The following is a 22,148-nucleotide window of genomic DNA, read 5'->3' as shown; positions in this document are numbered from 1 at the left end:
GGCTTCTAAAGTGTTACAGATCATCCCGGAAGTGTTCACGGAAGTCCCCAAGAATGTAACGGTAATATCCGGGAGCGTCCTAAAAGATCCCGATATGTTCAGAAAGGTGACGAAAGCTTTCTAAACAATACAGAAGGTTCCTAGGGGAGCTCCCCGTTGCCATGGGTGCAAGGCAGCCCATAGGGGCCCAAGGCGGCAGCTACCTTATATTTGGGAGTAAGGCAAGTCGGAAGGGAGTCCTAGTTGGACTAGGATTGTCCGGCGCAAGGAGGATGGACTACAAGGGTTAGTCGACCTAAGCCTCCCAGCCACCTATATATAGGTGGACAGGGGCGCACCAGGATACACATCAAAGCCTCCCACGGCTACCCCCTTGCTTCTGTGCCCCTCCTTCTCTAGTTTAGAACTATTCTAGATCGGATCGCTGCTGGGCTAATTCTCCTTCTATTTCGTTCACCGGTTATTCGTGTTGGTTCCACAAAGTGTTACGATATTGCTAGTTCGGTACGCGTGGATACCTCGGAAGTGTCATCTCCTTCAACACAAGATCAGTTGGATCATTCCGGAGAAAATTCTCGCGGCTGAGAGTATAACCTAGCTGTGGGAATTGGTGAGCATCACCAACTATTTTTTGTCTTCTGTTGTGATGATTGTTGATGAGAACATCGTTACCTGCAAAACTCCATAGTGATCATGGGCATGTTCATACGCTAAGATTTTGCGGCGTAGCACGTTCCCCTTCATAAACGTCCATGGACAACGTTGGCCTGCCCCCGCCCGAGGAACCACACACCTCATATTCAAACCTCACTTTTATGCAAACACATAGACGTAGATCACATAGCACACAACTAACCTAGTAATTCAACAATTCATCATTTCAACACAAACTAAAAGAAAGCATAATTCAACACAAGTCAGTATAAGATCCAACAATTCATACATAGGCCAATTCCACCTGGACGGTATCATTCTTCGCTTTCTCATCAACCTCCTTCCCAGCCTTCCCGCAGGCACGTTGTCGGCGCGCCTCTCCCTCCAAACGATGGTCTCTGTCTTGTTCACGATGGTAGGGTCTCCGATGCACTCCGCGGACCCATCCTCTATAGCTCGGGTGGACCGCAAAGCAGACGTCGATGGATAGGACAAAGGAGACCGATGATGCAGACACAAAAGCAAAGGCGGAGGAGGGCAACGACGTGGACACGGGAAAAGGAGAGCGATCAATTTGGCTGATCCGGTCAATTTAGAGGGATTTGGGTGGGTCCGGTCATCAAATCCGACTGGGCAGATGTATCAGGGCGGTCTCAAATTCGTCCCAAATATGGGTTGAGTTTGAGGAATACCAGAACAGCGCAAACATATGAACTGATTTTGTAGGTGTCTAGTTGGATGGTTGTTTTTAGGCCCGATCATATAGGTGGTAAGTGAGAGGTCCTGTTGAAGATGCTCTAAGACCTAACTCGGCAAGCTAAGCAAGCTTTCATACAGTTAAAAAAACTATCTTTCATAGATCAAAAGATGCTCTGAGAAAGAAAATGGAACCCTGTTGAAAGAACATGTGGTCCCCCCATGTTTGGTTTTGGTAATTGATGACAATCTCTATGGACTAATGGTTGCCTTGAGTTATATTTGAAGGTTTTGTCCATAGGCTTTTCTTGGAGTACATGTGTTGGTTTCAAGGAGAGTTTGTGTTGACCAAGGTGCTATTAAGGAATTATCCAAAGCTTGGTCATGTGAGAGTTGAGCTTATTGCAAGCATGTCTTGAAGAAGAAGATTGTGTGATCATTCATGTTTACCTTCAAGACATCATCCAAATGAAGAGAGTTGGAAAGATTCAAGGTTGATCAAGACTAAGTCAAGAGTGAATCAAGTTGATCAACTCACAAAGCGTAGAAGATGTACCGAGAGGGATCAAGTGATCCCATGGTTTCGTAAGCATTGTCCATTGTGCTTTGTGTACTAACCCATGGTCTATGTGAGAGTTCTGCGTGGGGTTAGGTACGTGTTCATGGGCTTGCGTCAAGAGGAAGATATCACTCAACCCATGGAGAGGATGACATCAAGTGGTGATCGTCATCAAGATTGTCGTGTGCAAGTTCAAGTGGATCATCGCGAAGAGATCAAGTGCTTGAAGCTTGCCGTCCATTGTGGTGACAATGGACTTGTGAAGATGTGTCGAAGAGTGGCTCACCCATAGTGGACTATGGGGGAGCAATCATCTAGTCTTCTTCGAGCCAACGCAATCAAGAAAGGTGGTCCAACTTGAGGGAGTCAAGATCGTCATCATCTAGCTCAAGTGGACCGTGTGCAAGGCAAAGGTTTGCCCTTGATAGGTTTTCTATTTTACCGGTCTCATGGTGGTAGTTTGGAGACCGGGTTATAGGATCGTTTGCCGTACTATCAAGGGGGGCTCTCAAGTTGGTAGCTTGATCGTATTGTTAGTAGAGAGCTCAAACCATTGCATCCTTGCATCATATTTCTTGGTTCTTGTTTGCTTCTCTTCATGAGTCTTAGAGCTTATGGTCATCTTGATGACAAGCTTGAGTTCATCGAAAACGGAGTTCGCATGCATCTTCTATGATGTTTTCGGTGTTGGAGGTTTTACCGGTCTTTTCTGAGGAAGGGTTCTCACCATTTTATTATGGGCTTTTTCTCATTTGCTTCTTATTGATATTTCTTTGAATATTGTGTTAGCCCTTGTCGCTAGCTTTCCAACAAACTTGGTTTCATCGAATTCGGAGTCCGTTTGCAAAAGTTGTGGCAGTTTTGATGTTCTGAAAAGGCTGCAGCGGTACTACCGCGAATTGGAGCGGATGTAATTTTTTACTACCGCTCCAGAGCGGTACTACCGCGGCTCCTACAGCGGTAGTACCGCTCCAGACCAAAAACTCGTCCCAAGTCTTGCGGTGGTAGGCCCGGATGTATTTTTTTAGTATCGCTCGCAAGCAGTAGTACCGCTACCATCTGCGGTAGTACCGTGAGGTCGAGCGGTAGTACCGTGAGGACGAGCGGTAGTACCGCTCCGGCGGTTCTACTGGCCTTTTGCCTCCTCGCTGTTGTTTTTCAAAGGGGTATTACCGCCCTAGAGGTAGTACGCTCCTTGGAGCGGTAGTACCGCTCTATGCGGGCTGTGAGCATAACGGTTGGATTTTTCCCCACCTATAAAAGCAGGCCTTCTTCCCCAATGAACCTTATCCTTTGAGCTCGTGTTCTTCCCCCATTGTTGACCTTCTTCGAGCTTGCTAACTCTCAATCCCTCCATGGATTCTTGCTAGTTTTTTAGGGAAAAGAGAGAGGAGATCTAGATCCACATTTCCACCAATCACTTTCTCCTCTATGTGAGGGGAACCCCTTGGATCTAGATCTTGGAGTTCTTGGTGTTCTCCTTCTTGTTCTTCCTCTCATTTTCCTCCCTAGCATTAGTTGCTTCGGTGGGATTTGAGAGAGAAGGAATTGGGCACTCTGTGTGCCCTTGCCATTGCATTTGGTGCATCGGTTTGAGTTCTCCATGGTGATACGTGGAAGTGAAGTTTGAGAAGCTTATTACTCTTGGGTGTTTGGGCACCCTAGAGCTTGTTCCTCTTGGGTGCCTTGGCACCCTAGACGGTTGGTGTTGTTCGGAGCTCAATCATTGTGGTGTAAAGCTCCGGGCAAGCGTCGGGGTCTCCAATTAGGTTGTGGAGATCGCCCCGAGCAATTTGACGGGTACCGGTGACCGCCCCCAAGGGTTGCCAAAGTGTACGGGTTCGGTGACCGCCCCCAAGGGTTGCCATTTGTACAGGTTCGGTGACCGCCCTCAAGGGTCCTTTAGTGGAATCACAGCATCTTGCATTGTGCGAGGGCGTGAGGAGATTACGGTGGCCCTAGTGGCTTCTTGGGGAGCATTGTGCCTCCACACCGCTCCAAATGGAGATTAGCATCCGCAAGGGTGTGAACTTCGGGATACATCGTCGTCTCCGCGTGCCTCGGTTATCTCTTACCCGAGCCCTTTACTTATGCACTTTACTTTGTGATAGCCGTATTGTTTCTTGTCATACATCTTGCTATCACATAGTTGTTTATCTTGCTTAGTATAAGTTGTTGGTGCACATAGGTGAGCCTAGTTGTTGTAGGTTTTGTGTTTGACAAATTAACCGCTTGGTTTATTCCGCATTTGTTCAAGCCTAAACCATAATTATTTTAAAGCGCCTATTCACCCCCCCCTCTAGGCGACATCCACGATCTTTCAGTTGGTATCAGAGCCTCGTCTCTCTTTGTTAGGCTTAACCGCCTAGAGAGTAAAGATGTCAACTAGAGGATTAGGATTCTCTGACACTCTTAGTTTTGATGGCACAAATTTTGATGTTTGGGTAATTCGCATGCTTAATCTCTTGAGGGTCATGGACCCAAATTTAGAGCGAATTGTAGATATGGGTTTTTCTCCTCCAAAGGATCCCCAAAGATTATCTTTAGAGGATGAGAGAAACTCTTATCTCAATGCTCAAGCTTCTAATGTGCTTTTCGATGCTTTGAGCAATGTAGTTATATTTCAACTCATGTCGTTCCGGGATGCTCATGAGTTGTGGACAAAGCATCAAGATAAATATGGTGTGTCCAAGTTTTGTGGGGATGATTGTTCTCCCTCCACATCCGGCCGTATAGTCTTCTCAACTTCTTCTACTTCACCTACATGTGGTTTGACACAAGGTAATGATATGGTGAGTAGTGTTGGTCATTGCAATGATGATAGTATGCTTATTGTGGATGATCCTCCATCACTATCTTATTGCAATGCTTCTTCTTTGGACTTTAACACTTCGAGCACCATACATGTTTCACATGCTTGTGTTCATAGTCCGTGCATATATTGTAGAAATTGTTTGACTAAATCTCATGATGATATGCTTGCTATATCTTGTTGCCATGATAAAAATGCTTGTATTTCCTCGAGTTGTGGTGCTAACAATGTAGAGAAAACCCAACACTCCATGGAACAAGATGTGGTTTTAAATGGTGCTTCAAGGGATCCTACATCATCATCTATTGCTTTTTGCCTTATGGCTAAGGCTTCAAAGGTATCTCCTACTTTGAAACCCATGTCTCTTGATGATGATGTTGATGCTAATGATGATAAGGATAATGATGAAGAGAATGATAATGTTGCCTCCTTAAAAATTAAGGGGGAAATGGTTTTTAAAGATCTTAATAAAAATAAAATTGCTCGTTCCAACTTCATGGAAATCATGTCCATTGCCATTGAGGGCAAGAAATATATTGATGAGTTGGAATCTCGTCTTGAGGAGCATGAGGTCACCATTGATAAAATGGAAGGTCATGAGCGTGATTACGCTAATGAGATCGCGGACCTCTCCCAAGCTCTCGAACTTGAACAAACCACCAAGGAATCTCTTGAGGAAACTTTTGCTCTAGAATTATCTAGAGTGAGGGAATCTCGTGATAGAGCTCTTGAGGTGGCCAATGATTTTGAAATTAAAAATGAGGAGCTTGAAGTTGCACATGCTAAACTCCTTGAGGACTTTGAGCACCTCGAAAATGGCTCAAGGGTCATTAAGAGTGAGCTCATCAAACTCACCGAGTCTCATGCTCAACTTAAAGCTTCGTATTCAAAAGAGCTTTCCAAGGTGTCCTCTCCTCTTGTTTTTAATGATGATGCTTGTGCTACTAACTCTATCTCTTGTGAAGCATCCATTTTGAAGGAGAATGTTGAGCTAAGGGCTCAACTTGAGTTGCTATCTAGCAATTATGGGATGTTGGAAGAAAATCATGTAAAGCTCACAAGCTCTCATGATGATCTTCTAGTATCCCATAATGTGCTAAAGTTAGCTCATGAGGCCATTCTTGCTAAGGTAACATCTAGTGAGCCTCATGTGGATACTAGCACTACTTTTATTCAAAATGCTATATTGCCTTGTGCTAGTCCTCGCGATTCATCCATGCATAACATTGGTACATCTTGTGATGAATTGCTTTCCTTTCCTTGTTGCTCTAACGATGAATCTTATACTTCCTCTAGTACTTGTGTTGAGACTAACCATGTAGAGGAAATCAAAGAGCTCAAGGCCCAAGTCACTTCTTTGAAGAAAGACTTGGAAAAGAGTCATGAAGGGAAATCCACACTCAACAATATCTTGAGTGTGCAAAAATCCCCTAATGACAAAGGTGGACTTGGATTCAACTCCAATAAGAAGAAGTCCAAGATGATCAAGAAGAAGGGCCAAGAATAAGTCAAGAATTCGGCCAAGATTATTTGCTTCAAGTGCAAAATTGAAGGGCATCATGTTAGATCTTGCCCATTGAAGAAGAAACCCATTAGTGACAAGCAACAAGGGAAGCGGCCACAAGTTCATTCTCATGCTCAACCTCAAGTTGAAGAAAAGCCTCTTCCCAAGAAGACTCAAGCTTATGCTTCTCAAGTTGAGAAATCAAGTGAGAAGAAAGTGAAGAGTAGACGTTGCTACCTATGTCGCGAGAAAGGTCACCTCGCCTCTTCATGCACTAGTGGTAACTTATCCAACCCAATTATTATTGATGATATCTATTCTCTTGGGAAGGATAATGTTGGCAATGTGTTTGCCAAATTTGTTGGTGCTCAAAGTGGTGTCAAGAAAAGAACCATTTGGGTAGCCAAGCCTATTGTGACTAACCTCTTAGGACCCAACTTGGTTGGGGACCAACAAGCTCAAACTTGATCAATAGGTGATATTGGAGGTCATTGGAGACTTGGCTACATTATGAAGAATTAAGGGGACTTCATCATTCTTATTGTCTCAAGCCAAGTCATTCGGATTATCAAGTTTCTATCTTATATCCAATGTTCCTCCTTGCGGTAACTCGTGCTTAAAGTGTCTACATTGATAGTTACTTGCCCCTTTGCATGTTTGGTTTCGTTCTTGCATGTGTTTGTATATGTTGTGCTTCCAACTTGATTATCTTGAGCAATCAAGTATGTGTGTGTTGGTTTGCACATCATGTACATGTGTGTCGTTCGTTGAGCCTTTGTGCATCTTGGTCATATCTTAGTTGGCTCTTGTGAGAGATTAATGGAATATCCCATTGTGGGGGAGTGATGTGCTTTGTGCACCTCACAATCCTACAAATGTGTGTACATGAGGAATACCATCTAGTATTGATATTACAAGATTATCTAGTCGCTATGTGGTATGTCTTCTCATGTGAAATTCAAATTCTAAGTAGTCCATTAATTATCTCTTGTTGGATCCTTTAATTGCCTCTTGTCTATCTTTAATTGGTATCACATTATGGGGGAGTAATATGCTATGTGTATATTACTAGCCTAGAAAATGTGTACATTTGAGATATTGTCATCTAGAGTTGATATTGTAAATTATCTTGTTCCTAGGTGGCATGTTAGCTCTACAAGTTGCAATTTCCTTTTTGGTTGGTGTGAAGATGATGTCGGATATCCTTGCTATCTACCACCGGGAATTATTTCCATTTACTTCTTGTCTTTTGACAATTGGTACTCACTTTTGTGGTAGAATTTATTGATCATATTTACATTGGCTTTTGCTTTTTATTTGCCTTTTCTCTTGCCAAGGATTGTATCAACTCCCTTTGTCTTCCATACCACTTGTGGATCTTGTTTATTTCTTGATCTTGTCTAGTGTTTTCTAGATATAGTGAAAGTGGTGATCCCACATCATGCATTTTGTATTCAAATGCAATTTCTCTATAATGCACTAGTCTTGGGGGAGCTATCCTATTTTCTATAAAACACTCATCTTGTGATCCTTTTCAAGTGTGTGTCGGTGGAAGGCAAGTCGTTTCTTTTTGGTACTTTGTGCTATCATGAAACTTTGTAGAGAGCTTGGTTTGTTTGGAACCATCCTCTCTTTTGGGGGTTTGATATCTTTTATTTAGTGTGTATCATCGGATATCTCATTCCTCGATGTATCTATTTTGGATGTCCTCCAAGTGATGAGTTATTCATTTGGTATCTTTTCTTCACTTGTTTTTTTTCTTTGTCATTTGGTATCGGTTCTTGAAAGTCTTGAGCATGCATATTAACTTCATGTAGTTTCTTTGGCATGCTTTCTTTCTTTGACCCAATATATAGGGAACTCCACCAAGTCTCAAATTGGATGAGATGTGCATGAAGCTCATTTTCATATCTATATGCACATATTTATGTGGAGTTTGTCCTATGTATTGTTGGTTCTCTAACTCTTTGGTCCCAATGAGTTTGGGTACCATTTTTTTGTGTTGTTGTTCTAGGAACAATTGGAGATGCATTGGATGCTCGGCTCACTCACAAGGAAGGTGGTGTCACCATGTGCCTATTGGACTCAAGCTAGGATGATCAATGAACTATCTACTACCTTCAATTGGTTTCTTCTACATCCTTCCAATGATATCTCGGTAACAAGTATCTATTCATGCATTCCTTTCTTGCATTCAACCTTGTGTAGGTTGCATCTTGGCATGATATTTATTCCATCTTGTGATACCTTGTTTCCTTTCTCAAAGCATCTCAACAATGATCTCATGTTGCTAGTTGTGATGTCTTTGATGGGTGTGTGGTAGGAATTCATTTATATACTATAAGACCATATCTAGCCATGTGCTATGCTTCCAAGCAAATATCTTACTGGTATATGTATGACTTCCTCTTGGATATCTTGTTCCTTCATGTTGTAACTATTTCGGGTGTACATCCTTCTTTGTAGATATATATCATCATGATCTCGTCTACCTAGAACCATATACACTTGAGAGAAATTACATCTCTAGATGATATCCTTTCTTTCACGTCCACCTTGTCTTTCTTATGTTATTTCTTTGGTGGCTGCGTGAAAGCTTTTGCCTTGAGTGCATATCGTATCTCATTGCATCTTGATGCACTCTTGTGTGGTGAAGATTATTTTCCTCATGCTTATCTCTACGAGGCTTTTTCATCTTAATTGGTATCCCTCGTCTTGATGAGGCTTTCATCTTCTATCTTCACCACGGGTTATCACAAGCATAGGTTCTTTATATGCTTATTAGTTAGCTTGTGAACCCATTTGCTAGTTGTATGTGGAAATGATAGGCTTTCACCGTGTGCCTCATTCTTTCAATACTTTATTGATGCTTAATGCTACATTAGTCTTCTCAAGTGCATTGCCTTGACTCACACACATCATTTTGGTTGAGCCCATTCTTAAGTTGCCTCTTTTACTTGTTGCTCAACCATGTGTTTGTTGCAAGTACTAGGCTTTGTTTCCTATATGCTCACTTGCACTTGTTGTAAATTTCTGTTGATTTTGGGGGAGCTATGATCCTATTTTGTGCACTTTGTATCCAAATACAAAAATTCTTATGCGTGCACAAATCATGGGGAGCTACTCTAGTTTCCTTAGAACACTTCTTTGCTCTTATCATAATATCCTTTATTCATGTGGCTCATAGGATCATTGGCCTAGTTGGTTCAATTGGTATCTTTTGATAGCTTGCTTCAATAGATATCTTTTGATTGCTTGATTGCTTGTTTCTCTCTTTGTTATGTCTTTGTGGCATATCTTCCTTTTGCAATCTTTGGGCCTCAATATAGTTTGTCTTCCTCCAAGTATTTACCGTTGGATGTGTGTATTGCATTCCACTCTCTTGTTGAGAAATACACATTTTATGGAGGACCACAATCTATATTGGCCCTCTAAGCTTTTCACCCATTTTTGCAATCGATGCCAATGGGGGAGAAGTTTCAGAGAGTTTTGTGGAGAAGCTTTGGTTTATGTTTCCTTAGCTTTTGCATCTCATTCGCATGCATTATTGGTTGTTGCAGTGCATGGTGATGCATAATTCCTTGTATAAACTCTCTTGAAAGTGATTGTCATCAATTACCAAAATGGGGGAGATTGAAAGAACATGCGGTGCCCCCATGTTTGGTTTTGGTAATTGATGACAATCTCTATGGACTAATGGTTGCCTTGAGTTATATTTGAAGGTTTTGTCCATAGGCTTTTCTTGGAGTACATGTGTTGGTTTCAAGGAGAGTTTGTGTTGACCAAGGTGCTATTAAGGAATTATCCAAAGCTTGGTCATGTGAGAGTTGAGCTTATTGCAAGCATGTCTTGAAGAAGAAGATTGTGTGATCATTCATGTTTACCTTCAAGACATCATCCAAATGAAGAGAGTTGGAAAGATTCAAGGTTGATCAAGACTAAGTCAAGAGTGAATCAAGTTGATCAACTCACAAAGCGTAGAAGATGTACCGAGAGGGATCAAGTGATCCCATGGTTTCGTAAGCATTGTCCATTGTGCTTTGTGTACTAACCCATGGTCTATGTGAGAGTTCTGCGTGGGGTTAGGTACGTGTTCATGGGCTTGCGTCAAGAGGAAGATATCACTCAACCCATGGAGAGGATGACATCAAGTGGTGATCGTCATCAAGATTGTCGTGTGCAAGTTCAAGTGGATCATCGCGAAGAGATCAAGTGCTTGAAGCTTGCCGTCCATTGTGGTGACAATGGATTTGTGAAGATGTGCCGAAGAGTGGCTCACCCATAGTGGACTATGGGGGAGCAATCATCTAGTCTTCATCGAGCCAACGCAATCAAGAAAGGTGGTCCAACTTGAGGGAGTCAAGATCGTCATCATCTAGCTCAAGTGGACCATGTGCAAGGCAAAGGTTTTCCCTTGATAGGTTTTCTATTTTACCGGTCTCATGGTGGTAGTTTGGAGACCGGGTTATAGGATCGTTTGCCGTACCATCAAGGGGGGCTCTCAAGTTGGTAGCTTGATCGTATTGTTAGTAGAGAGCTCAAACCATTTCATCCTTGCATCATCTTTCTTGGTTCTTGTTTGATTCTCTTCGTGAGTCTTAGAGCTTATGGTCATCTTGATGACAAACTTGAGTTCATCCAAAACGGAGTTCGCATGCATCTTCTATGATGTTTTCGGTGTTGGAGGTTTTACCGATCTTTTCCGAGGAAGGGTTCTCACCATTTTCTTATGGGCTTTTTCTCATTTGCTTCTTATTGATATTTCTTTGAATATTGTGTTAGCCCTTGTCGCTAGCTTTCCAACAAACTTAGTTTCATCGAATTCGGAGTCCGTTTGCAAAAGTTGTGGCAGTTTTGGTGTTCTGAAAAGGCTGCAGCGGTACAACCGCAAGTTGGAGCGGATGTAATTTTTTACTACCGCTCCAGAGCGGTACTACCGCGGCTCCTACAACGGTAGTACCGCTCCGGACCAAAAACTCGTCCCAAGTCTTGCGGTGGTAGGTCCGGATGTATTTTTTTAGTACCGCTTGCAAGCAGTAGTACCGCTACCATCTGCGGTAGTACCGTGAGGTCGAGCGGTAGTACCGTGAGGACGAGCGGTAGTACCGCTCCGGCGGTTATACTGGCCTTTTGCCTCCTCGCTGTTGTTTTTCAAAGAGGTATTACCGCCGTAGCGGTAGTACCGCTCCTTGAAGCGGTAGTACCGCTCTGTGCGGGCTGTGAGCATAACGGTTGGATTTTTCCCCACCTATAAAAGCAGGCCTTCTTCCCCAATGAACCTTATCCTTTGAGCTCGTGTTCTTCCCCCATTGTTGACCTTCTTCGAGCTTGCTAACTCTCAATCCCTCCATGGATTCTTGCTAGTTTTTTAGGGAAAAGAGAGAGGAGATCTAGATCCACATTTCCACCAATCACTTTCTCCTCTATGTGAGGGGAACCCCTTGGATCTAGATCTTGGAGTTCTTGGTGTTCTTCTTCTTGTTCTTCCTCTCATTTTCCTCCCTAGCATTAGTTGCTTCGGTGGGATTTGAGAGAGAAGGAATTGGGCACTCTGTGTGCCCTTGCCATTGCATTTGGTGCATCGGTTTGAGTTCTCCACGGTGATACGTGGAAGTGAAGTTTGAGAAGCTTATTACTCTTGGGTGTTTGGGCACCCTAGAGCTTGTTCCTCTTGGGTTCCTTGGCACCCTAGACGGTTGGTGTTGTTCGGAGCTCAATCATTGTGGTGTAAAGCTCCGGGCAAGCGTCGGGGTCTCCAATTAGGTTGTGGAGATCGCCCCGAGCAATTTGACGGGTACCGGTGACCGCCCCCAAGGGTTGCCAAAGTGTACGGGTTCGGTGACCGCCCCCAAGGGTTGCCATTTGTACGGGTTCGGTGACCGCCCTCAAGGGTCCTTTAGTGGAATCACAGCATCTTGCATTGTGCGAGGGCGTGAGGAGATTACGGTGGCCCTAGTGGCTTCTTGGGGAGCATTGTGCCTCCACACCGCTCCAAACGGAGATTAGCATCCGCAAGGGTGTGAACTTCGGGATACATCGTCGTCTTCGCGTGCCTCGGTTATCTCTTACCCGAGCCCTTTACTTATGCACTTTACTTTGTGATAGCCGTATTGTTTCTTGTCATACATCTTGCTATCACATAGTTGTTTATCTTGCTTAGTATAAGTTGTTGGTGCACATAGGTGAGCCTAGTTGTTGTAGGTTTTGTGTTTGACAAATTAACCGCTTGGTTTATTCCGTATTTGTTCAAGCCTAAACCATAATTATTTTAAAGCGCCTATTCACCCCCCCCTCTAGGCGACATCCACGATCTTTCACCTATAAAAGTGATTAATTATCCCTATGAAGTTGTGTGTTTAAAATAATTGCCTCCAAAGTTGGGCACTGATTATTGAAAGACACGACCTAGCTAGCAAACATTTGCCCTCTTAAGAGCATCTTCAACATGTACACAAAAACTGCTTCACGCACTAAAATTCGCATTTTTTTGGGCGCTAGACAGCTCCAGCAAAAGCTGTAAAATAGTGCACGTGCAAAAAAAAAATTGGGCACGTGCTAAAAAATGCCATCAGAAGCTGTAAATTTGGGGCACCGGATTGCGCGCGCTTCATAATTTGCACTGGTGTTTTTTTTGCGCACGTTTTTGGACATCTGGTAAACCAATGTTGACTCCGGCGCGCTAAAAATGCTACAGTAGCGCGCTAAAACTATTTTAGCGTGCGAAACTTTTGTTTGTGCCCCTGTTGGAGATGCTCTAACACCAGTTTTTTTCCCAAGTAACAAGAAAACTTTTCGAAAAGCCAAGCACTAAACAGATGGTTCAACAAATCGGGAATGAATTGGTTCACACCCTCAGGCCTTGTTTGATACTCTCTTTGTAAAGAAATGTAAGAGCGTATATTTCTTTAGTAATGTAAATTTTTTTAGGGATTGGTAAGGATTACCCTGGTCAAACTTAAATTCCCTCCGCGAACCAACCTGTGATTGATTGGTTAAGAGGGACAGTTGGTATCCCCAGCCCTATCAAGGTTCAAGTATTATAATACGTCGGCTCAGTGTCTTCAAGGTGCTCAGATAGGATGTGCATGTGCGCGTTTATAAAGGTGAGTATATGCGCGTATGTATGAGGGCTTGCGCCTCTACTGTGTTAAAAAAAACTCAAACCCCTCCTATCCATAAAAGCCCGTTTGGTTCTAGTGCAATTGGCTGATTTTATCCCCACTTTTCCCTAGAATTCCCCAAACTCTAATGTATTGGCCGATTTTATCCCCACTTTTCCCTAGAATTCCCCTAACTCTAATGTATTTTTCTGAATACTCAATACACTACCCCTCCCTAGTGGATTGGGGATAAATGAGGATTTGATGGGATTGGGTGGAGTAGGGGTTTCACCCAATCCCTGTGGGTATTATCCCTTATAATCCCCTCAAAAGCTCTAGTGCCAACAAAGGGCCCCCTCTCATTCCATCATTAAATTAATCTGTTGGGAATCAAGTCAAGGGCCGCCCTCTTATTCCGAAAGAATTACTGTAACAAACATACATTCAGCAGACCAGCCAGTTCCACATGACACGACACAGCGCACATGCTCATTCTACTCCACTACGCTATGAGTGAAAGTAGTATCATGCGCGTATGAGCAAGTCAGATCATGAACTGGTGCAGAATTCGATCATATATTTAGTTACAGAAACATGCCCCCCAAAAATTGCAATAGTGCTATCTTTTGCTATTGCCATCGTACGTCCAAGACAGAGCGGGTTTCGTGTCGACTTCCGGTCCCACTTGGGCGAGATTCCCAGTTCGTGACATGGAAAGCCGGCAATCTTCATCCAAAACGATGTATGAATATAAACCTAAAAGAACCACAGTGCCACTATGATTGATCTCCTAGTTAAAATAGATGTCCACCTCCGGCGACCTGCAAAATTCCTCAGCTGTCCTGAAAAACAAACGGCAGGAAAGGTTGAACAGCCTGAGCAACAAAGTATCGCTCTAATGATATGCAAATTTCCAGGACAAGAGCTGAAGTATGCAAACGAATGCACTTTTATTTCTCTTTTAAGAGCACACAATGGTTATTATGTTTTGTCTACAGACAATTTGGGTATGTTTAATTGTGGCCAACATATACCCTACCAATTTTTCAGTCATGCCCAAAAAATTGGTCTTTCTTTGGAACTTTGGATGGATGCCAAACTTTAAACATGCCAATGCTCCTTTTGCCTCTAGTGCATTTGTTCTTGCCAGCATAAGCCAACCCATGGGCAAACAAAATTTTGATATGTCAAACTTGGGCTCAAAGACTCAAACCAAACGCACCCTCCACCATTTCGTTTGTGGAATATGCAACTAGGTAGTACTGAATGAAACATCAATCGTTAGAGAATAGTATGTGGCATGCAAATGAGGATATTAGAAGAAAAAAACACTAGTGGGATGTTAATACTCGTTGATGAAGCTGAACCACTGTCTTCTTCCAAATATTCACATTCGAGAAAGAAAAGGCATTCCTAACTCTGCACCATACTACTGATCCATGAAGACATCAAAGCCCAATTTCCTACTTGAAATGTCTAATATCGTTGGATCCCCATCCAATGTATTCAAATGTTCCTTACTGTATCTGCCTATCAAGCTGAGTAGAAAGCGAACAGCGTGAGAATGCTAAATCGGCACAAACTTATACTTACAGTTGGATGCTCTCCATTGGCTTAGCAGGACCACATTCTGATTGGAACACCACAAGCTTCCAAACTTAAGGATCTACGGAGCTAGTTGAAATGATGGGCCTAAAAATTGGCTTCATCGTCGACATCACACTTGGACGGCATTGGCAAATTAACGCTGCAAACTTATGATCCCTATGATCACGCATTTGGCAGCAGATGCAATCTAATTAAAGTAGAACTCCCTATGATCCCAAATGTAAGTTTTTTGGATTCTGACATGTATCCAAGTCCAAGGTGACACTTAGACTATTAGTTTCTACAAAAATATGTTGCCTGGTATAGAAATAATTGTACATATATTAAACGATGGAAGGCTAAACCTAAAAATGATCCACTGGCACAGATTCTAAAACAATTTAATTTGGATCAGACAGAGTTTCCCGAGTATTGGAGAGAAACACACACGCACACACAACCTAGGTGCAAGAAGAAGAGAGGGAAATCAATCACGGCATGAAAATATTCAAGGCCACGACAGGCAGGCGATGGCCAAATGGAATGCACGGAGAAGAGAAGCTAGTGATTTCAGTTTTGGGGTTTGAACAAACACAAAAATGAGGAAGGTGAGGCCATGATGAGATGCTCAAGGGCAAGGGAATTAGAGAGAGGCTTATTGAAGATGAAGAAAAGGGCAGGGAAATTTTTGATATGCAGCACAATTTAGCAGCTTCTAGCAAATAAATAAAATTAAATAGGACATCAAGTGAGCACAAGGTAGGACACATTTGGATGCAAACATTATGGCCAAACAATCACCAGGTTACAGGAACACAAACTACAGGGACGGTCGTTCTCTTTGACAAGAGTTTGTGGTTTGAAAGTGAGGTCCTCTTCAAAGGAAACGACTGTTGTTTGCTAATTACACTTTGCTTCATTTAATGGAAAATGCTTGATGTGGCATACTATATACGGCTGTGAATTTTCACACCAGATGGTGTAATGCTACAGATTGAGGTAACCGATTAGAGGAAAGCTGAACATACGGAATTATTATTCAAATCTATAATGATCCACACATACTGGGTTACTAACTGGTTGAACAGAAAATAGCAAATGGTTATGACAGGTGAAAAAACTTACATGTGCATGTGAGTGATCGCAAAATCATATATGCTTCAAACGTTCTTATGAATATTATATAAGTCCATCAAAATCACACGTCAGTTCCACATTATGAAATTAACCTGTTTTTTTTTGGCATAAACTGTATAACAAATGAAGTGTAAGATCCCCACTTCAAGTTCAAACGAATTAATGGATATTTGGGAACTTCTTATATACCTTGTTACTTGTAGCCGACTTCCTTCATCAAGTGTCGATAGCTTCGCCCACGAATTACACGTTGCCATGAGAATGATATTGATTCTTGAAGGGTCAACTCTAGTCTCTGCTGAACAAGCCTTCGCATAACCACAAAAAAAGTTCCATAAGAAACAAAACATTTACAATACCACACATAAGTACAAGAACGCACCATCTAGCAAGACAACGCTGAATCCCACGTGTGATTGGTCGCACAAAGGATGGATCTCTCTGTTGATAAAGTAAGCCAACCTAGCAAACATCAAACATATAAGCATCCTACCATCAGGCCAATACTCCATCAGAGTTTGCAATGTAGGTAGTTTTAGACATTGACATGGCTTCCACGGTGGCATTTTGACCATCTAAAATTGTTGATTCAAATGTATGCATTATAAAAATATATTTGTATTTGATGATAGATCTGGCAATATCAATTTAGCTTTGTAGATGTTGCTGATGTTTTCTATTCCGATGGCCAAACCTAAAAATGTTTAACTGTCACAGATTCTACTATTGAGTATCTGATGCAAAATGATCGAAATACCTCCATCATGGCGACTGCTGCAGGATCATCCAATATTTCCAGGCTATCATCTGCTAGGTAATTCAACTACAAAACACACAAATAAGAACTCTAAAACTCCGGAAATCCACAAAATACATGATGTAAAATGAGAACTTCGCCTAGAGCTTTTGAACTTTGAAGATATACTATCTTATCATTTCAATCTAACTTTGTCACTTCCCCTATTATGTGACATCCATATTTTTATTACTGTAGAAATGCAATTGCCTGGGTAGTAGAAGGAAAGTAATAGTTACCCCAAATTCTGTGTTTACATAAGACTGGACAAAATCCATCAGTTGAATCTTTGCCCACTTATAGCACATGTCAGGATTGTCAGCCCGAGGTGGATGTCTCCAAGGCGCGCCAAAAGACAATCTGTTCTCTGGTACTTTACCCTCGCGTACATCAGAAGCAAACTTCTGCACCATACTTAATGCTGTTTGCATTGCGGGATTCACAACAGATACCTGGTGAGCAGAAATGGAACAAAGGTCATGCTCGTTTACCTCTTATATTGGCTGCTTTCTCCTAGTTTCGATATTGAATGAAAAAGTACACACTTTCAATAAAAGAGCAGATCCGCGAAGTAGAAATAACTAAAGCTTTCCATGATGAGGAGAATGACATCTCATACAGTGTAGGTGCCTCAGCTGTGATTAAAACATTTACTTACTTGCAAGTGTGCCAGGTATGTGTCAATAATTTCCTCAATGTTTGTGTCATGCAAAACCCTGCAATCAAATGGATATTAAACAACAATAGCAGTAACATGAAGTATGAACGCATGGCAGTGCCAAACAGACTGAGGTTGATGCTCTTAACATACTATGTTTGGAATCCTTAAAATATGGTGGAACTCTGCCACTCAATAGACTTAACTGCAAACTATTAACCTGCTGAAGATTACTACCAACATGAGGAAATAGATGATGTCTGCAATCACACTTTTTTAATTTTGACTGATGATATATAAAGAAAATATTCAGTTTTGACACGCAAAATTAGTACTATTAGATTCGTCATTTTATAATATTAGCGTTTATCAGTTTCTTACTAAGATATCTGTGTGGGATGAGAAGTAACAGTCAAAGTTGGATGTTAGAGATTGCCCATGTCTGAAATGACATGGATTTAAGAACAGAGGGACTGTTGTTTTTGAAAATAATAAGGCTCGAGGACTAAAGACTTCGAACACTTCCGTTGTAAGCGACAGTTTATAGAATTAATTGATAAAAGCAGTAATGCTACTTACTCTGGGCCATTCGCCTTTTGCTTTAGCATATATATCTCACATAATTGTCGTGGGTTTGGTCCAAGAAGCTCATCAACGACTTTCCACTATAACTTCAATAAACATCAGAAGGAAATTATGCACGCAGTTTGCACAAGGGAGAAAAGAAACGGAATTAGCAAGTATAAAATCTTACTACCTCCTGTTCACTGAAGAACTCAGAAACCATATGCAGCTTAGCTTCTTGTGGTGTCCAACCAAACGTCTGTGGTATAAAGTAATCATGACTTTAGGCAAACGAGGAAAAAGCACAACTGTCCAAAAGTAAACTAAGCATACCTCACGAGAAATGAAGATATTAGGAAAACCAAAATCGACGAATGCTTGGGAAGAATAGTATCTGCAATGGTTTCAAAAGGAAAATTAATTTTATCAATTTACATGGAGACTGTTCTTAGCATTTGAATCAACAGATAAATTGTGCATCTGTATTGTGGATAGTACAATAAACCAACAAAGTAGGTCAGAACCGTATGCTAAGGCAATACAAATTTCTTAATCTTGTTGCGACTTGCAAGTCTTTGAGCATTCATTTAGTCTCTATGCATTCTGTTCATTCAAGTAATGCAACATTCATCAAACATAGCATGCAGAAACATACAGGCAGACACTTACCCATCTGAGGTGGACATGATGACTGGTAAGCACTGTTCATTAGCACCGAGTGCTATCACCCTCCAAATGAAGCTGTCATGGTACACTGCTGCGGGTACCATTATATCGTCCTCGCATGTCGCCTTCCTCAGGGCATCAACGTTGTTCAGCACCAGCTTTGGCTGCACATCAACAATGTCATCACTGGCACACTGCCTCACATTGTTCTCATGAACCCTCGCACCAACTGAAGTCACACAAAATTATACCTGGAAAAAATCCTCCTCGGCTGCGCCTGACAACACATCCAGCAAGAGGCATGGCCAGTCTGTGGCCGAATTGGCCAGTGGACGGGAGAACCGGCCTGTCCTATTCATCTCCCGCACCGCCTCCTTCCTCCATCCCTCTTGCATCCCGAGAACTTCCTTGGCCACACGCAGCGCCGCCATGGCCTCCTGCATGTACGCCCTCTCCTCCATGGAGCAGTTCGTTGCCTCCCCCTCGCCAATGCGGAAGGTGGGGTCGTCACCACGGGCCGAGGAGGTTGCAGCTAGGACAGCCCTTGCCCAGAGCACCGGAACCGAGTTAGTGCCCTGGCCGCGCCGGGAGGCAGGGCCCGCGAGGCGAGAGAGCACGGTGTGGAGGCCGTGGGACCGCGAGAGCGCGGCGAGCACGTCCTTGGAACCGACGGCACCTCGGAGTACTGCGGCGCGGGTGAGTTCCTCCAGCGCGGACTCGAGCCGGAGGCGGAGAGAGGGCAGGGAGGGGGGCGTGTCGGCGAGGAGAGACCAGGGCGCATGAGCAGGGGAACTGGGGGAGGGGTGGAGGAAGTCGACGAAGGCGGCGTAGTGCGGGGGCTCGGACCACTGAGGGAGGAGGCGGTTGAGGAGGAGCGTGGACTTGCCGACGCCCCGGGGGCCGTGGAGGAGCAGCGGCTGCGGCACGCGCGGGTGGAGGGCGTGGTTGTGGAGGACGGTCTCCATGACCGGCCGCGGGATCACGCGCCACGGGCGGCCGCCTGCCCTGGCGGCGGCGGCAGCCATGGCGAGCGGCGGCGCGCGGAGGTGGTTGCAGGGTTCTGTGGGGTTTCCGGGGAAACGGGTGTGGTGGTGGTGGTGACCACGAATGGAGCGACAAAGAAAGTCAGATGGGATCGCGAAGTTCCGGGCCGGGCCAGGCCGGGCAGGAATAATACCAGGCCTGGTTACTTTCTTGTGGGGCGCCTTAAAAAAATAAGACCGCAATAGCGAAATCACTCGGACTGTAAACACATCTGCCACTGGGCCTCGGTTGTCAGGAGGAGAACGGCCTCGCCCAGAGCGCTCGGGAAGGACGGCGCCCACGCGCACGGATCGCTCGGGAGGGACTGCGCCCACGCATGCATGCGCGCCCACGACTCCATCCACGTCGTGATCCCCTCCTTGTCTCACGATATTGTTGTAACTAATCTTATCGGGTGTACCTCTCCACATGTATTTAAACACTCTGTGTATGATGAATAAATATAGACACAGTTCACTCGTCTAACTTGGTATCAGACGTCGCTCGTTCCTCTCCACGCTTCCACCATGAGCTTCCGACGTCCGCTCCGCCGCACTCGCTCCTTCGGGGACGCCGACGCGCCCTTCATCCTCCCTCCCGTCGCCCCCGGCCCCCAGCCGGCTGCACCGGCCGCCGACGCCAACCCTGCGCCGCCTCCTCGTGTCGCGCCGGTGCCCGCCTCCCCCAACGCCCGGCTTCTCCGCTGCCCTGGTGCCATTCCGGCGGTGCCTCCCCTCCGCGCCGTGCGCCCCCACGCCGACACCCTCGCCATTGCTCCTCCTCCTCCCATCCAGGTGCCCACGATCCCCGCTCCTTCGATGCATCATATTAACATCGGGTCTCTCATCCCCTTCAAGCTGAGTCTGGACGACAACAACTACTCGAAGTGGCGCCATCTCTTCTGGTTCGTCCTCTGCAAGTACCACGTCGAGGAGCATGTGCTCGAGGAGGCCGACCCACTCCATGAGGATCCGGTTTGGCGCAACGACGACATCACGATCGTTCTTTGGATATACGCCACTATATCCGCTGAACTCTACGACGTGATCCAGTCGCCGGAGAGCACGGCGTACCACCTCTGGACCCAGCTGGAGGTCTTCTTCCGCGACAACGTCGCCGGCCGCGCCATCCACATCGGCGCCGAGTTCCGTGCGACACTGCAAGGGGACATGACGGTGGCCCAGTACTGCCGCCGTCTCCAACAGCTGGCCAACGCCATGGCCGACGTGGGCGAGCCGGTCACGGACCGCTCCCTCACGCTGCAGCTCGTCCGCGGCCTGAGCCGGCGGTTCCACGTCATGGCTACGCTCCTTCCCATGCAACAGCCCTTCCCCACGTTCGTGCAGGCTCGTTCGCGCCTGCTCCTCGAGGAGATCGGCCTCACCGAGCAGGAGCGCGCCGTCGGGGCATCCGCCCTCACCATCGGCCACGCCGGCGGCTCCTCCGGCGGCTCGTCGTCCGCGGATCGCCAGCCTCCCCCGTCGCCGCAGGACAAGGGCAAGGGGCCCGCCACTGGGAGCCCCTCCGGCGACCGTCAGCGCGGCGGGCGCGGCCGTGGTCGCGGCTGTGGCCGCGGCTCCCCAGGCGCCTCGTCGAGCTCCAGCACCGGGCGCGGCGCCGGCGGGCAGCAGCCCTGGCTGGGCTATTTCGCCCCGTGGGGCTCGCCGGCTCCGATGCCACAGCAGTGGCGTGCACCGTGGGCTCCGGCCAACGCGGCCGGCGTGCTCGGGCCACGTCCCGTTGCTCACCACCAGGCCTACCCCGTGGCTGTCGGTCCGCCTCCCTCTGCACCAACCTGGGATCAGCAGCAAGCCCTGTCGACGCACTTCGCCAACCTCCAGTTGCAGCCGCCGCCTTCCAACGGTGAGTGGTTCATGGATACAGGCGCCAGCTCCCACGTTGCCAACTCCTCCGGTAACCTCACCAATCTTTCCTCCTCAGTGCATTATCCTTCTAGTATTACTGTTGGCAATGGTTCGTCGATTCCTGTAGTTGCTACCGGCTCTACCTCTCTCCCGCCATTCAACCTTAATCACATACTAGTCTCTCCCTCCATAATTAAGAATCTTATTTCAGTTCGGCGCTTTACTATCGATAATTGGTGTATTGTCTCTTTTGACCCCTTTGGCTTCTCTATGAAGGACATGGCAACGGGGAAGGTTATCATGAGGTCCAGTAGCTCCGGCGACCTATATCCATTCCTTCCACATAATGGCGGCTCCACGGCTCTCTCTGTTTCGAGCTCCGGCGACATATGGCACTTGCGGCTAGGCCATCCCAGTCGTGCTTCCCTTTCCTTTTTAGCAAACAACCTTTTAGATTCATGTAATAAGGTGCAAGGTTCTTCGGTGTGTGAATCTTGTCACATAGGCAAACAACCACGATTACTATT

The 22,148-nt window shown here is 45.1% G+C and overlaps 2 protein-coding genes across 4 annotated transcripts; one reads left to right on the top strand and one right to left on the bottom strand.

Annotated features, from left to right (window-relative positions):
• Nucleotides 1-13,706: 13,706 nt before the first annotated feature.
• On the bottom strand, nt 13,707-19,865 carry LOC125508979 (uncharacterized). 3 transcript variants are annotated; one of them, XR_007283896.2, is made up of 12 exons: nt 18,985-19,865; nt 18,737-18,897; nt 18,401-18,461; nt 18,261-18,326; nt 18,083-18,168; nt 17,504-17,561; nt 17,085-17,297; nt 16,807-16,872; nt 16,432-16,511; nt 16,239-16,357; nt 16,038-16,161; nt 13,707-14,167 (listed from the first exon to the last, which is right to left on the bottom strand). XR_007283896.2 is itself a non-coding variant. In XM_087526080.1 (12 exons), the coding sequence occupies exons 1-10, from the start codon at nt 19,756-19,758 to the stop codon at nt 16,243-16,245; spliced, it is 1,680 nt and encodes a 559-aa protein (XP_087382206.1). In that variant the 5' UTR covers nt 19,759-19,865; the 3' UTR covers nt 13,707-14,167; nt 16,038-16,081; nt 16,239-16,242. The 3 variants fall into 3 exon arrangements, 2 of the variants coding, with proteins under 2 accessions (XP_087382206.1, XP_048529759.2); XM_087526080.1 differs by having other exon boundaries at nt 16,038-16,081; XM_048673802.2 differs by lacking the exon at nt 16,038-16,161 and having other exon boundaries at nt 18,985-19,864.
• A 341-nt stretch (nt 19,866-20,206) lies between these two features.
• On the top strand, nt 20,207-21,935 carry LOC147971425 (uncharacterized). Its single transcript, XM_087522775.1, has 2 exons — nt 20,207-21,670; nt 21,898-21,935. Exons 1-2 carry the CDS (start codon nt 20,284-20,286, stop codon nt 21,933-21,935), a joined length of 1,425 nt encoding a protein of 474 aa, XP_087378901.1. The 5' UTR covers nt 20,207-20,283.
• The last annotated feature ends 213 nt before the right edge of the window (nt 21,936-22,148 follow it).

The sequence above is a fragment of the Triticum urartu genome, chromosome 5A (assembly GCF_056163025.1).
Source record: "Triticum urartu cultivar PI428250 chromosome 5A, HENAU_Tu73, whole genome shotgun sequence".
NCBI classification, from domain to species: Eukaryota; Viridiplantae; Streptophyta; class Magnoliopsida; order Poales; family Poaceae; genus Triticum; species Triticum urartu.
Note: the sequence above shows the minus strand (reverse complement) of the source record. Positions and strands in the feature narration are given on the sequence as shown.